This window comes from Clarias gariepinus, chromosome 17, assembly GCF_024256425.1.
Source record: "Clarias gariepinus isolate MV-2021 ecotype Netherlands chromosome 17, CGAR_prim_01v2, whole genome shotgun sequence".
NCBI lineage: Eukaryota > Metazoa > Chordata > Actinopteri > Siluriformes > Clariidae > Clarias > Clarias gariepinus.
Window position 1 is genome coordinate 25,866,218 of NC_071116.1, and position 16,261 is coordinate 25,882,478.

The 16,261-nt window shown below is 38.8% G+C and overlaps 1 protein-coding gene and 1 long non-coding RNA gene across 4 annotated transcripts in view; both read right to left on the reverse strand.

Annotated features, from left to right (window-relative positions):
• Nucleotides 1–669: 669 nt before the first annotated feature.
• Nucleotides 670–3,784, reverse strand: LOC128545752 (uncharacterized). Its single transcript, XR_008365887.1, has 2 exons — nucleotides 3,638–3,784; nucleotides 670–3,531 (listed from the first exon to the last, which is right to left on the reverse strand). It is a non-coding gene; the product is annotated as an uncharacterized LOC128545752 (long non-coding RNA).
• A 375-nt stretch (nucleotides 3,785–4,159) lies between these two features.
• csgalnact1a (chondroitin sulfate N-acetylgalactosaminyltransferase 1a) overlaps nucleotides 4,160–16,261 on the reverse strand; it is a 34,084-nt gene continuing 21,982 nt past the window's right edge. For all 3 annotated transcript variants that reach the window (XM_053516366.1, XM_053516367.1, XM_053516365.1), the window contains 5 exons: nucleotides 12,824–12,925; nucleotides 6,808–6,986; nucleotides 6,426–6,520; nucleotides 6,067–6,148; nucleotides 4,160–5,358 (listed from right to left, as the gene is read on the reverse strand). In XM_053516366.1, the coding sequence (XP_053372341.1) occupies nucleotides 5,069–5,358; nucleotides 6,067–6,148; nucleotides 6,426–6,520; nucleotides 6,808–6,986; nucleotides 12,824–12,925 (748 nt within the window). In that variant the 3' untranslated portion in view covers nucleotides 4,160–5,068. The remainder of the gene's footprint in view (nucleotides 5,359–6,066; nucleotides 6,149–6,425; nucleotides 6,521–6,807; nucleotides 6,987–12,823; nucleotides 12,926–16,261) is intronic.

Below are 16,261 nucleotides of genomic sequence, written 5' to 3' on the forward strand. Positions count from 1 at the left end.
TTTTGCTTTAGCGCACTGCATTTTTGTATGTTTATGTGGTTATAATAAACCTAGCAAAATTGTCAAATATGTTTCACATGCCAACTACTTTAGTACATATATGTGTGTGTGTGTGTGTGTGTGCACGCGCGTGCTCTGTGATGAATTGGCACCCCGTCCAGAGTGTACCCTGTCTCATGCTCTAAGTGTCCTGGCATACAAAGTTTCTATACAATTATCTAGAACCTTTGATCTAATCTGTACACAGTAGGAATACGTGAGGTGTTCTAGTCAAACCGGTGAATGAAGGTGTAAAAGTGATTGACATTTACAGAAGACTTCAAGTACAGTACAGTGATAAGCTGCAGTGAAACATTTCTTAGCCGCAGTTAAACATTTCACGGCTGGTGATCCCGGCCGAGGTGTCTCGGAGCCAACTGCAATGACAATGTCTCTGTGCACAGAGCGAGCTTTTTTATAGATATTTTAGATTTTAATAGTATATAATACTATAGTATATAATAGTATATAACAGATTTTTATAACACTACTAACTAATTTTTCTACTTTTCACATGGTTGTGGCTAGATAGTAATCTGTGTGTGTGTGTGTGTGTGTGTGTCTAAACATTTTGATGCCGTCTTGAAGAAAACTACTAAACACTGCTGAAAGACAAGACATGACACAATGTTTAATTAGAATATTTTAATTTAAATTTCATCCCCGTGTCCATAAATCAACTAAAAAAATAATACAAGCTTGACATTTCATGTAATTCATTTTATAAAAACCAATCTACTGTATATAAAACGAATTATGTTTACCATAACCTTCAGGCCATGAGAGTCATTTAAGGGAAACTCGTTGTGTTATAGAAACATTAGTATGTAAATATATTATTACTGATGCATCATCATTAGAGGTTTATTTGGGAAACATTTCACATTTTTTTAACATCTAAGAACATTTCTGTTTTACACATACACACCCATCAATGGAAGATTTGCTTTGAATCGTTGTCATATTTCATCTGTGCAAAAATGTCTTTCATTAGAAAAAAAAAAGATTCAAATCAAGAATAAAGTATAATATAAATAAATTAAAAAATATATTATATGGGGGTAAATATGAGAGGCTAAGTCAATTATTGTCTATAGAAATGAAATAATCTAAGACTTGGCTCAATCTGCATCTGAGGCTGTCCAAAAAAATAGTACTGAATAATTTTACATACTGTATGGCTTATGATTTCATTTCATGTATAAAAATAATAATTAAAAAAAGCATATTCACACAAAATGGTGCTTTGGCTGAGAACATTTACATTTATTTATTAATTAAATTATTTGGCTGATTTATCTGTAATCTGATCCCTGCACAGAGACGGGGAATAAACAGTCGCTCAGAGGTGACATTGGAACTTACAGGCTTCTTGTCCAAAATGCAAGAAGTCAACAAAAATGGTATGAACACACAGGGCTGATGATTTACCACAAAGGTTCTGTCATTATCATCACGACTGCAAAGATCTGTCAACACAATTGTTTTAATTTTGTAGCAGAAGTAAAATCACGCAGTGAAAGCTTCTTCCAGGAGCGAAATCCTGAGACCGAGCCATCAGCCGCTTAAAGAAATAAATCGTAATAAGTCGTAGTTCGTTGAACCACTCGTCATATCTAGTGCTACTGTATTTCTGTCTGCGTCATTTTAAACATTTCAGTTCAAATCATTTACAACAGCAAGGCATCGAGTCTCAGGACGAAGCATCATTTGGTTCTTTCAGTAACGTCCGGCTCGAACACTTGTGATTGTTTCCTCTGAGTTTTCATACATGCATTTGGTTATTATTGATCTACACACACTGTAAAGGTTAAAATGTAAAAATGGTCTGGTTCACATCTTTATTTCTCCCTTTCTCTCCTTCATGAGACAATGGAGCGAAACACTAATGCAGTTTCATACTCATACTCACATACTGTATATAAACACTTCAGATAAAACAAAAGGCTCATATTTTTCACCCAATATCCAGTCTGTCTAAAAAATTTTAAAAAACAATAAATTAAGACGCATAGAAACTGCAGGAAATAAAAGTCTGATGATGAAGCATGGCATGAATTCTGTAAAGTCTCGTCTTGTTGTCTGAAAGGAGGAGAGACACAGACAAGTGTACTGATTGTGTGGGAAATAAAATATATCTACAGTATCAGTGTTTGAGGATTGATACATTTGATAAGGGATTATAAATCATTTATGAATCATTAGGCTGTCCATCATTAGTACTGTACATGTAATTGCACACAGAAACTCTACTGTAATTAAGTGCTTTTCCTCGTACCTGCTACAATTACTTCCTTCATTAAAGTACTGCCGCGTACAGACGTTACACCTTCAGGTCTCTACATGGCAACAGTAAAAAATTTTTAAAAAAATCTACTTTTCTCTCCATCATGTTCCCCAGCATATATTGGGAGGAACATCTGAAGAAACCTTTGTATATTATAGTATAACGGGTCTATTATAGATTATTGTTGGTTGTCTTCTATACTGCTCTATCCTGTATACCAGGTACAGAGGGGTCTTTAAACTGTGGGAGGAAACCGGAGAACCCGGAGGAAACCCACCAAGCACGGGGAGAACATTCAAACTCCATGCGCATCGAGCCGGGAATCAAAAAAGGCGCACAAATCATTGAAGTGTATTCAATAGCACGTAACGTTAACTGAACTAAAGCATAAAATTAGGGGTTTTGTACTTTTTAATAATTAGTTTAAACAAGTTTTAGCTCTTGGACTTCATCCTGGGCTTTATGTCTAAACAGCCACCATAACGTCCACCTCATAGACAAATTAATGTAACGTGCACCTTTGGAGATTCCCAAATAATGTAGAATGGCTCCTTTTACGTGAGGTTTATCAGTACAGTGTACATTAACATAATCATTTCCAAATCTCGCAGCAAAAATAAACATAAAATGAAAAATATAAATCCAATTATTTAGACATTATCATTTTGTGTTTCTCTATAAATTAGTCCGCTTGTTTAGTTCACATCATTTTAAATGGCTGCAGTTCCAATGGGTCCAATCACCCATAGAGGGCACCATAACATAATGACGTGATGTGCACCGCTGCCCCGTCTAACCTGCTCAAGTTCTGCGAATGCTAGTGTTTCATTAGAAATCAGACTCATTAGTACATTTTATATTGAGAAAATCGAATAAGGGGGAGTTACTCTCATCGTCTATACCGCTTTATCCTGTGTACATGCTCGAGATCACTAAACATAACATGTAAATATCACATAGCTATCCTTATGTGTAATTATATTACAGACGCTGTTGTTTTCTCGCTTCTGATTGGTCAGTACGTGTTGATCCACAGCTTAGACGATCGTTCTAGCTGTAATCTGCAAGCACTTAATTAAAAAGTGTTCAATTGTTGATGTGGTGGCCGTGTCTGTGCGGAGACGTCCGACATTAATGGAAGGAGTCTCCAGTGTCCGCGCTTTGTAACATCCAGAGAGCTTCTCTGACACAAGGGCTGTTTTTAGCTGATGGTTTAGCAGACATCATTAAGCTTAACTATAAATGCATATAAAAATAGAACATTCTTTTTTATTAAACAATTAAACTCGTGGAATAAACGAAATAAAATACCTCAGGGTGGTAACAATAAGCCTGCTTCGTCGCACCACACCATTCTGCCATTGCTCAGTTTTCTAGAACAGTACAGCATGAAGTGTTTTCTTTTGTCCAGAGTGTGTCACTTACTGTATATTGCGCAGTACAACTTTGTAAGAAAATGTAAAAAAAAAGATAGAAACATGAACGTTAAAGATGTTGTTATTATTATTAGGTGGTCTCGAGTTTGGGATGTTTTCTAGATTGGCCAGCATTCTGAAAAATATAAAAAGTTTTTAAAAAAATAACATAAATCATGAATGATGGCCGCATTCATCCAGCAGAACAGAAATTGGTTTAGCGGGAGATGCTCGGTGACCTTGCTGAAGGAATTCTTCTGAATGTTTCAGCTTGTTTCTACTATTTATGTACAGGTAGTCCCTGACTTACGAACGAGTTCTGTTCGGGAGTAAGGTTGTAAGTCTGATTTGTTCTTAAGTCTGACAAAGTGAGTCTAATACACCTTTGACACGAATAGGCAATATACTACTTGAATAAATCCCTGTCCCCTTTCCCCACACTGCCATCATGTGACCAAAAACAAATTCACATTTCATACTAACTTAAATAATTCTTTTGACTGTGTAAAGCTGCTTTGCGGCAATGAAAATTGCTAAAAGCGCTATAGAAATAAAATTGAATTGAATTGAATCAACATCAAATGTAACGGTGTTGTCTCTGTGCCTTTAAATCACCAGGGAATTCCCGGACACCAGAGCTGTTTTCCACTGTATTGGACTGTGAACTTTGTTTTGTTGAGCATTATTCTCCATCAGGACAGCTTTACAGGACATTTTTTTCCAACAACGTGATTTCGGACTAATTCATTGAAACCAGTGAGGACGACTTATTTCTCCCGCACCTTCACACACACACAGACACATACAATATACCGGAATTTAGATATTTTATACATTAACTTACACACTGAAAATATTGTATATAATTGTAAATATTGGTATCTGATGCATTGCAGTGTCTATTTTTTTGTACTATACTCATGAGCTACTTCCATGATTGAACCGAAAGTAGAACCGCGGTCCGTTCACATCTTCAGAAACTCACATGTTTGTAAGTCGGGGACTACCTGTATTTAGATTTTAAAAGACTACATGCTACCTCGCTTTATCGTTAGCCTTAGTCATTAGCTAGCTCATGCTTGACATCCAAGTTAAACATGTAACCACTCGGCCGATTGACGTATCATCTCCCATTGACATGAGCTTCATGGAAATACCCTGTTGCTGCTGTAACACTTCTGCGTCGTTAAAAGGAGTCAAAGCGTCTCTATTAAAACAGCATTGAAGCCCAAAGCCTGTGTACTTCACAGACATAGTGTACGCAAGTGTTTTCAGTATTGTATTTATTTTCTCTTTCTTGTGCCTATGTGTCACCACGGTTCACGCGTCAGGGTTTCTTGGCGGCGCTCTGTTGCTTCTGTCTGCGCAGGTGAGCCTCGATCTCCTGCCGGAAGAGCAGCATCCCGAGCTGCCCGTGCGACGCCTCGTTCATGGCTTTGCTCTGCATGCACATCTTGTACTGCTCGGGCTGGAGCTCGTCGGCACAGTGCTTCTCGTGCCAAAGGTGAAAAAGGCCGCGAGATGGAGCGCGGATCACCAGCAGGTTACTGTGGAGGTACTTCCTGTAGAGGTGAACGTCCTCACCGCCCCACCCTTTAATATCCACGTCAAATCCACCTGCGCACACAGGACAGAGAATACACCAATTGAAATGGATGTGTCTGGGCTGACATGGGTGTGACTTTCTAAATCTGGTATTTTTAGATTCATCTCAGTCTAAAATTGCGCTTATGAAGACAAAATGGAATTGAAAAAAAAAAAGGAAGTCAAGCAAGCAGATGTCGTGGCTGTTTTCACAGTCAAAAGTTTGGACACGCCTTCTAATCTCAGGGCCGTTCCTGATTTGTATTTCTTTCTACACTGTAAAACAATGCTGAAGGCGTCCAAAATAGACAATAATCTCCTTTGAACAGTTGATATTGAGACGTTTCTGCTACTTCTGCTCTGTAAATCCTTCATAACGGCTCTATTCTCAGGTGCTGTTTGTTAATCGCCGATTTCTGAGGCTGGTAACTCTAAAAGAACTTCAGGTAAGGGTAGGGGTAGCTGATTGGTTAATGCATTGAACTGCCGCCTAAAAGGTTGCAGGTTCAAACCCCCCCACCACCAATCTACCACTGTTGGGCCCGTTAGCAAGGCCCTTAACCCTCAACTGCTCAGATCAAATGTACAGTAAGTCGCTCTGAGTAAGTGTCTGCAAAATGATGAGGTAAGGTTTGGTCTTGGTTTCCTGGGAAGGTCATCATACATTCTCGAGATGCAGAATTAATTCAGCAAGCACTTAGAAGAAAAACGAGAGTGTATCGTGTCTGGCGTGATATTTACCGATATTGATGAAGTCGGATCTGTACTGACAAGTCATCCCGAACCCGAAGTCCCGCCAGAAGCCTGTCTCTTTCTTAATCACCTGCACAGGAAACATCACACACAGACGTCTCAATCTAATGATATATAGACAGAAGTACATACAGTCTGACATAGAGACAAGACAAGGACAAAACAACAGACAGAAAGACAAGAAGCTGAATCACGTTCATTATGTTACAGAAACATAACAGCTGACCAGCGATATTCCTTTACTGTGAACTCTCTTCACTTGAAGCTCTAGCAGCTAAAACGACACGTCGCTAACAATCCAGCTCTATAAAAATTAGCAGCGTGTTGATTAAACCAAACTTCATTACCAGCTGTTGCTCTAGAGGCGGGACGTGATCGCTGCCTCCGTAAATCACTGAGGGATTGTACTGGCTGAACAGGATCGGATAAAACACTTTCTTTCCTGAAAGAGACAGACACATGGATTTAAAAATCGATACACTTTTCCTCTCGTTCATAATCGATAGAAACAATCCAGATGCACAGAGCCGTCAAGAGTTCCTTCATAAACTCAGGGATGTCAGGGTGTCTTTCCTTCAACCACTAAGCTCTCCGTGGTGAGCGCTATTTTATTTAACAAAACATGACAAAAACAAACACATGCTAACACCACCACGCTTCACCATAGGGGAGTGGAAGGGATGACGTAATGCGTCTCTCTGTTACTTTGCTTTATACTCTCTCACTGACCTGGCTGCGCGTTCAGGCGGCAGCTGTTGAGAAAGTCAGCGGTAAAGACGATGTCAACGTCACAGAAGAAGAGCAGAACGTTCCCTCTTTTCCACGCTCGCGCACCCACGTCGAGACCCCGGCCTCGGGAAAACTCCTCGTTCAGGTGAATCATCGTGAAGTTACGGAAATTCAGCTCTCTGAGTCAAAAGAAAAAGATAAAGAGAGAGAGAGAGGGGGGGGGGATGGATTTTGGATCAGAACACACTTCAGACCACTGATTTAAACTCTGTAATGCTGTGCATCATCATAGTTCTCCATCAGATTAGTACGTCACCACAGTCTAAAAATTTTTTTCTCTTATCAGTGAGTTCTCTCTCTCTTTCATGCTTTTCTGATCAAATATCCAAAAATCGTTCATTTTTTTAATCTTCTTCTGAACATCACCCCCCACCCCCGTAGAGGTGTGCGGTCGCAGTGCTAACCACTATGCCACTGTGCCGCCCAAATACCAGCTCCCTCACTGATCTGGCAACCGGGTGAAAATATTACAAGTGGAAGCCCTGAACTGAGACCAACAGCAACATGTGCAACTTTATCACCAACTAATTACCCTGTGATTAGGACCCACACAGAGGCATGTGCAAACGGTCCGAGACAGTCATTTCGATTGTTCACAGATTGAGTTTGTCTCGGCTCGAGTCTTCTACACTCCACTTTTCCCAGATTTCATTTTGTAGCTCATAAGAACACAGATTTGGATTATTTTCAAATTCCTTTAGAAACCACTAATTCTCTATAATGAGCCAATAACAATGTAGACAAGGGCAGTAATCAGGGCAGTTAGAATAGAGCCTGGCAGATTTGACTCTGTGTGTGTGTGTGTGTGTGTGTGTGCATGCTTTAACCCCGGCTGAAGCAGACTGCAAATATTTCCTTTTGCGATACTGGTTTGTTTTTCAGGAGAAGTAGACTGTCTAGAAAGGCAGCTTTTTCTTCCACTTCAGGTTATTCACCCTTTTTCCACTGTACCGAAGCTCAGGGTTTATTTTCACACACGCACACACACACACACACACACACGCACATGCTAGATCTATGATTTGGGACTGTCTCCAACGAGTTCAGTCCAGATTCTCATAAATGACTCTGAGATTCTGAACACTAAACTCCTTAAATGACTCCCATAAACACGTGATGTTTTACCCAGGCCTCTGTGACTTCGGTTCTAGTGAAGGAGGCGTGGCCTCTGTGCCTGTCAGTCTCCCTGAAGGAGGCGTGGCATGAATCACTCACATTCATAGCTCTGAATGAACATAATCATTAAATTAAAGTAAATTAAATAAAATTACAGAGGTTATAACACACTCAGTAAAGGTGCAAAAGTAACTTAATCCTTAACAATATATACAAATTCAATCGAGTTAATCAGTCCTAGTCTGTGATTATTCACAATTAATCGCAATTTAAAAGTTTTCAGAATAAAGAAATGTATGACAAAATGGTTTGAGACAACCGATTATTCAGTTTTATATTCTCTTAAACATTAAAATTCAACAAATTATAAATGAAAATTCTTGAATGTCACCGGCACTGCATAGAGCGGCTGGGTACTATGGGAAGTATGGAATCATCTTCCAAGTAATGTATTTTTGTAAAGAATAGTTCCCCTTGAAGGTGGCTCGAGCACAAACCTTTGGTTTTATCCAAACTTTCATCTAAAATCTTTTTACAAGTATAACGAGGCTTGCCATTCAGCACACCTGGTGATGTCATCTTATTATCCCCACTAGAACCCACAATGTGATTATGGGAAGCCATTAGGGCTAAACTGGGTCATATGATTAACCGGCGTTAATAATATTGTAATAATATTGTTTTAAAAATCAGTAATGCGTTACAATTTCTAGATTAATCACATGGGTTAGCGCGTTAATATTGACAGCCCTAATAAAGATTTATAATAGAGTTCCATATCCCAGTGGAAAGGTGGAAAGCTGATGTTTAAAGGTGATGCAAATAAAAATCCAGTTCTAGTTTGAACTTAAATTTGTAACTAGACTTGGCTGAGCAGCTTCTCCTTCTGATGTTATGACTGTTATATTCCTGGACTGATATCTGAGCCTCTTGTTTCTAATAGATTCCACTTTTTATTTTATTTAACGTTTGAAAACAGTTGGAAACATAAAAAAAATGGAAAAAATAAATAATATACATATTTTTTCTTTATGTAGGAATTATTTTTTTTTTATATATATATATATATATATATATATATATATATATATATATATATATATATATATTTTTTTTTTTTTTTGGATTTTTTTTTATCTTTAATGAAAGAATGTTTGAAATGACGGTTGGATCTGGAAGCTGTCAAACTTGGAACACTTTCAGACGCTTCACACCAGATGTGTTAACACGAGCTCATCACGAGTGGGAGAGATGTTTGTGTGTGCTTACAAAGAACGACAATCATGTAGAAAAAGTTTTTTTTCAATAACAATTTGCTAAAAAGTTTTAATTCTTTTTGGGACACCCTGTATATTATTATTATTAGTAATATTATTAATATTATTATTAGTAATAATAATAATATTATTATTATTATTATTATTGTTATTATTATTATTATTATTATATGTATTTAATCTACTTATAGTATGTTCTAGCTTTCATTGACTATTTCCTAATATACAGCACCAGTATACTATACACACTTGCATGCACAGTGATTACTGTATAGTACTATAGTATAGTAAATAGTACATACTCTACTACATCTATTTTATTCTGTGTATTATGCAATTCTATTCTATACTACTCCATTCTGTACTTTACTGTATTATAAGATACTACAAGTTCAATAATACAATGTAATTTACTATACTGTGTGGCATTGTACTATAAAATACACTACTAGTATTAGATTTTCACCAAATTGTGACCAAGCCTTAAGGCTGTCAAGACTAGCACAGGAGTGCACTTAGTTTCATCCTGTCATCCTCCAGAAGAAATATCCAAGGCACTTATTTCCATTATATCGCATAAAATGAAATATAAGTCGGGGACACGGATGAAAAGTCTTGTGTCCATCTGTGTTACTGTACTACTACACTGTGAGTATTTTCTTTTCAGCAGATGGTGTGAGAGAGAGAGAAGGAGCCAATGGAGCCGGCACAACACACTCACCTTCAGCTTAAACCTGAGTTTGCAAACTGTGAACGAATTACTGTTTTGGATTTCATTTCATTTTTAATGAGTGAAAGAGAAGCAGATTGGAAAATGCTCACAATGAAAAACCCAAATCCCTGGATAAATAAAAGGAGCACCAAACTTTGTCAAAGTTGCCTGTCTCCTGAATCCTCCTCCTACACACACACACACACACACACACACACCTGCACCACAAGCTTCTACAAATAAAGTACACTAATCTTACATCTAAACCTCTCATTTCCATTACATCACTCACTCACTCACTCACTCATCGTCTTTATCCTGTATTCAGGGTCGCGGGGGGCTGGAGCCTATCCCAGGACACTTAGGACACAAGGCAGCGTGCCAATCCATCAGGGCACACACACACACTCACGCACTACGGGCAATTAGTCTTTGTGTTAGTCTAGTGTTAGTAATGGGAACACTAATTAGTCTAATCTGCATGTCTTTGGACTGTGGGAGGAAACCGGAGAACCCGGAGGAAACCCACAAGCACAGAGAGAACATGCAAACTCCATGCACACAGACCCCAAGGCGGAAATCGAACCTGGATCATTGAGGTGCAAGGTGACAGTGCTAACACTGAGCCGCCGTGCCGCCTATACTAGACTAGACTAGACTAGAGTTGGAAGCACATTTACATACCTGATAGATATCCTAGAGTTCCTAGCTGGACTACAGATACTATACTATACTATACTATACTATACCATACTATACTATACTTCACTATACTAAACTATAGTTCACTATACTATAGTTCACTATACTATACTTCACTATACTATACTAAACTAAACTATACTTCACTATACTATACTTCACTATACTATACTAAACTATACTTCACTATACTATACTTCACTATACTATACTACAGTATATTAATACAGCATATTCTGTGTGCTCTACTTCGTTACCCTACATTCTCATCTCCTTTACATTATTATTGAAGGGTAGGAGGTCATTCTTGTGGTAGTACTGACCACGCTAACAATCGGTGTGAATTTGCTGGATATCTAAGAAAGACACATTTTCATTGAGGTTTTAAGGGGTAGCGTGTGCTAACAAGCCTGTGTTAAGATGGTCAAGCGCAAACCATTTCATCCCATCACACTCCAGCATATAAAGCTTTCCAATGTAGTATATTATATATTATATCCTACTATTACTATACTATTTTATACCACACTATAATATCCTATCTTGTAACACTTTTAGCACTGGCGTGAGATAGAAAGAAGCTAATTACACTCTTGTATAAGTATAATGTAGTATAGTTAACCATAGGGAGGTACACAAAAGGACATCTGGGTCAGTATCTTATTTTTAGCAAAACTTCTCTTTTTTAAAATATATAGACAAAGTTGAAGTATCCTGGGAAGGAGAAAATAAATACGAACTGCAATTTAGTCGTGCATTAATATTCTGGCTGAATTAGCTGATGTGTTCGTGCCATCTCTTCTGCGTCTCAAATGAACACAAATTATTCATGGCTATCGATTCGCAGATGTGTGTTCAGCTCGCTTTAAACCGGAGACCAAAAGTTTCCGCGGAATGGACTGAACATCACACAGAATACAATATAAAGGCTTCAGAAAGCGGGGGGGTCTAATAGAGTGTGTGTGTGTGCTATAAATTAATCATGGGCAGAGTGTGTTTGGCTTTCAGAATGATGTCTGGTGTGCATCTGTGTGTCTGTGTGTCAGACTTGTGGTCATATATTGACTGGCAGACCAACAATGGATTTTTTTACGCACATATATAAGCTGCTGTTTTGATCCTTTTTGATCAAAGCAACTTGCTGGGGTTAATTACAGAATGATTCTTTTATAAATTAATGATGTCATACTCGCTTTTATCCTATAAACAGTGATTCCCTTACTGGTCTCCAGTTGCTTTCTGTCCTTAAAACCCAAAGCAACAGCTTTACCCCTGACTGGTACAAAGTGCTCACACTGGAGACTCCTTCCAAAAACCCAGAATAAACGTCTCCTCGGAAAAAAACTCCACCGTATCAACAATCCGTTTCTCATCATTCCTCTTCCTGTGCGGCTCGTTACTATAGAAACGGTGATGTATCAGGATGAGCTCATTGATTTGCCCTGCGGTTGGAACCGCTGTCTGAGCCGCTGTTACAAAACAACTTCTGACCAATCAAAATCAAAGTCAGGTGATTAACACTAACTAACGTGCTCGCTATTACGCTTGAGGAAGTAGCTGTTAATACAGTACAAGTTACTAGGGACGGAAATCACCAGGGGCGACCAGATAGGATATTATCACGAAAATGAGATGCTGATTCAATTTGTATTGCGATTCATTAAATATCATGATTTTTTAAAACTCCTGATATGATAATAAATTTCAGATTTTGTAACAATTCTAAACAAATGTAGCAAAAAATTCGCTGAAACCACAGCTACGCTAACCTGGAGGAATATTGAGGAATTGTGACTTCAAATAAAAACAATCGATTTTTATTCTCTCATCTCTACAAGTTAGACAGATCCTGGAAAGATAAAGGACAGAAAGAGAGAGCAGGACAAAAACAGTGAGATAGAGAAAAGAAGGCATGAGGAAGCCGAGAGGTATGCAGAGTTCATCTGGCAGACGACACCATCATTTTCTTCGAGGTCAAAGATCGCCAGCTGCACCGGTTTAACGTTGTGCGATCTCCACCCAAACGGCAGCCCTACAATCATGTGCTGTGTGTGTGTGCTGTGTGTGTGTGTCATGTGTGTGTGTGTGCTGTGTGTGTGTAGAAAAAAGACATAGTTCGATCTGCTTGACACAGAGGTATGTGCAGTACCTGGACGTGTTCTCCAGGATTCCTTTGACTTCGTTCATCTGGTCTTGGCCAAAGTAGACAACGGTGAGGTGTACTCGTCCGTCTTGCTTTATACACACCTCCCTGAGATAAAGACACACACACACACACACACACAAACAATGTTGTGAAATGCCAGCAGTGGGACACAGACGAATTCTCATAGTCAGACGCCAAATGTTCCAGGTTTGTGCTGACTTGGCATTCCCATTTTTTAATCGTCCTGCACATGTGAAAAATGAAAAAAAAAAAAAAAACTCTCAGCCCAGACAGACTCAGCTCTGGAGACACTCCTGTACAGTACGTTTGGGGGACACAGCAAACACAAGCACTGGGGCGTGTAAATCATAAAGCAGACACCAGGCAGATCTCCTTCAGACCTGAAGACTCTTAACACAAGGCTGTCAGACGCTCATGACTGGATAGTGTTGATTGAAACCCCACTCAGATTCACAGCCATGGATTAGTGTCCGTCAAAACATCATCTGTATTGAATCCATGATCTCCTGACTAAAGGGCGAATGCTTGGTTTTTTTTCTTTCTTTTCTTTTTGAGGTTAAGCTTTAACTTCAGGTATAACATTGAATCACTGCATTAGTAATTATGTCGGTGGGCGGTCCTGAGACAATAATCCTTTTACTGATTTATTAACTTGGCAGACGGTTTTATGTGCCTTAGGGTGAAGAGTTGTGCTCATACAAACACAAATGGCAGCATATTATATGATATTATATAATTATATTATATTATACTATTACTCACTCACTCATTGTCTATACCACTTTATTCTGTATTCAGGGTTGCGGGGGGCCTGGAGCCTATCCCAGGAGACTTACACTGAGATTGGACAGGGTGCCAATCCATCACAGGGCGCACACACTACAGGAAATTTGGGAACACCAATTAGCCTAACCTGCATGTCTTTGGACTGTGGGAGGAAACCAGAGTACCCTGAGGAAACCCACCAAACACAGGGAGAACACACAAACTCCATACACACAGACCCTGAGGCGGGAATCGAACCTGGATCATTGAGGTGCAACACTAAGACGCCGTGCCGCCTATACTAGACCAGACAAGACTAGAGTTGGAAGCACATTTGCATACCTGATAGATATCCAATAATTTCTGATGCTTCTTTAAAATTATTTTACGGTCTTTGTACTTCTTACTACTTATAAAGTGTTATAAGGACAGCTGCGCTTAATGACACGTTAGAAATAAAAATGAACGCAGGTTCAATGCAATATAGAGAACAAAAAATATATATATATATATATATATATATATATATATATATATATATATATATATATATATATATATATTCCATTATGAATGTAAGAGAGACTGTAAACATGACATCAGCTATTAGAATGTCTCATCATACAGTAGGAAGCTCTTCAGCTGGCAGAAATACAGCCAACGATTCAATTTACTGTATATACACAGTACAAATGCATTCTCCGGTCTTCAAATGGAAAGAAATGCATAATTAAAGAGAGCGCAGTACTGAGTCGGGGAAGTTTTTAAACGGATCCCAATTACAGGTTTCATAAGATAACGTATAAGAAAGCCCTCGCTATCCAGCGTGAACTCTCTGGTGACCTACATTCCGTTTCATCAAGCCGAAGTCGTCCGAGACAGCGCTGCTATTATCCTACTGTTGTTATCGCTGTAATGTCGCTGTTAGCCATGAATGCTTTTATCCCAGCTCAATTATATAGTCAGATGTTAATTTTTCCAGTGTCGCTACTAGCCTGCTAACTGAGTTAGCATTTCCTGTACCTTTGAGATTTTTTTTAAATAAAAGGAAAAGATCTGATGTTTTTTAAATCAGGTTAATGAAGATTTCTATTATATTGCCTTCGTTCAAGGGTGAATGATTGCCATGAGAGTTAAATATTCTGTATAAAAGCCATCAGGAACCATTAGAAACAACATATTCTCTTCAGTATTGGGACTTTCCCAAATTTTTTACTTTGATCCCAAGACGATCTTAAAATCATGGGAATTCCAGAGAGAAGGTTTTGGTGAGTTTAATACGCCAGTAGGGTTTGTTGTGGTTTAACAACAGTTAGTTCTGACCGAGCAATCTAATGAAATAAAAGACATTCCACGAGTGATGATAATAGAAGGTAACAGCACCGGGGCGTTTCACTATATGTATACTCTGCTTCTCTTGTGTTCTATATCGGGAATTACAACACTACCTGTCGCTCACAGCGTGGGTGATAATAGGTCGGGACGATCTGCTGTAATGAGGAGAGAGCAGCCGCCTGCCGAGACCCGCAATCAAAACCAAGACCAGTCACAGAAACACTTTCAGCAGGAAAAGATAATGTTGTCATAGTTGTCATACCTCATTAATGCAACTTAAATTGTAAACAATGTTTTTTTTTTTCACCTCCACCATCCCCTCCCCCTCCCCAACTCTGATCTGGAGCACGACTTGGTGCGTATGACAGTATATTGTCCACTCTACATCCCAGCGTTTCACAGCGTTGCTAAGCACATTAGTGTATCAGAGGATTATATACACAAGTGTAGGGAGTTTTTACTCTCATAAATCTGTTCCATTATTCTGCAGAATCAAAAGTCATTGTTTGACTTGAACGCCACTCCATATTATTCAACCTCCATACCAAAGGGTGAAAGATCATCATTCTCAAAGACGCCTCTCACTCTAATCATGACTATTTACCCTCCTCCGTCAGCGAGGTGTCACAGGTGCCTCCCCGCTCGCATAAACAGAATGTAAAAGAGCTTTTCTCCCCCTGCGGCTGTTTCCATATTGAACAGTTGATGATGGTTCAATAACCACTCCACCGTCTCTTCACTTTTACTGCACTGCTTTATCCATTATGCATCTTTGCACTGGCCATAAGTATAAATGCTGATTTTGTGCTACTTTATGTTTCATCTGTATCTATTTTGTATGTTCTGTTCTTATGCATGCATTTGCCTATACAGTATATGCATTTTTTATTTATTGGTAATTAATATACCACTTGTGCACTTCTGGTTCAATATAACCTGTATCAATATATGTATATGTACAATATATTTGTGGCAGCATGGAGGCTTAGTGATCAGCACTGTTGCCTTGCACTTCCAGGGTCTGGGTTCGATTCCCGCCTCAGGGTCTGTATGTGTGAAGTTTGCATGTTCTTGTTTCCTCTGTGTACTCCGGTTTCCTCCCACCGTGCTAAAAACATGCAGATTACTTTTTTCTAATTGCCGTTCCCAAAGTTCCCGGAGCGTGTGAATGAATGTGCATGAATTATTTACTAAGTCACGGCTGTAACAGAATTATCATCGAATTCTTTAGGCTCCAGTTCACACCCTGAAGTTAACCTGACACCCTGACGAGAGTGACAGCTGCATTGCAAACCGCTAGCTGTCTGCTATGCATTAAGT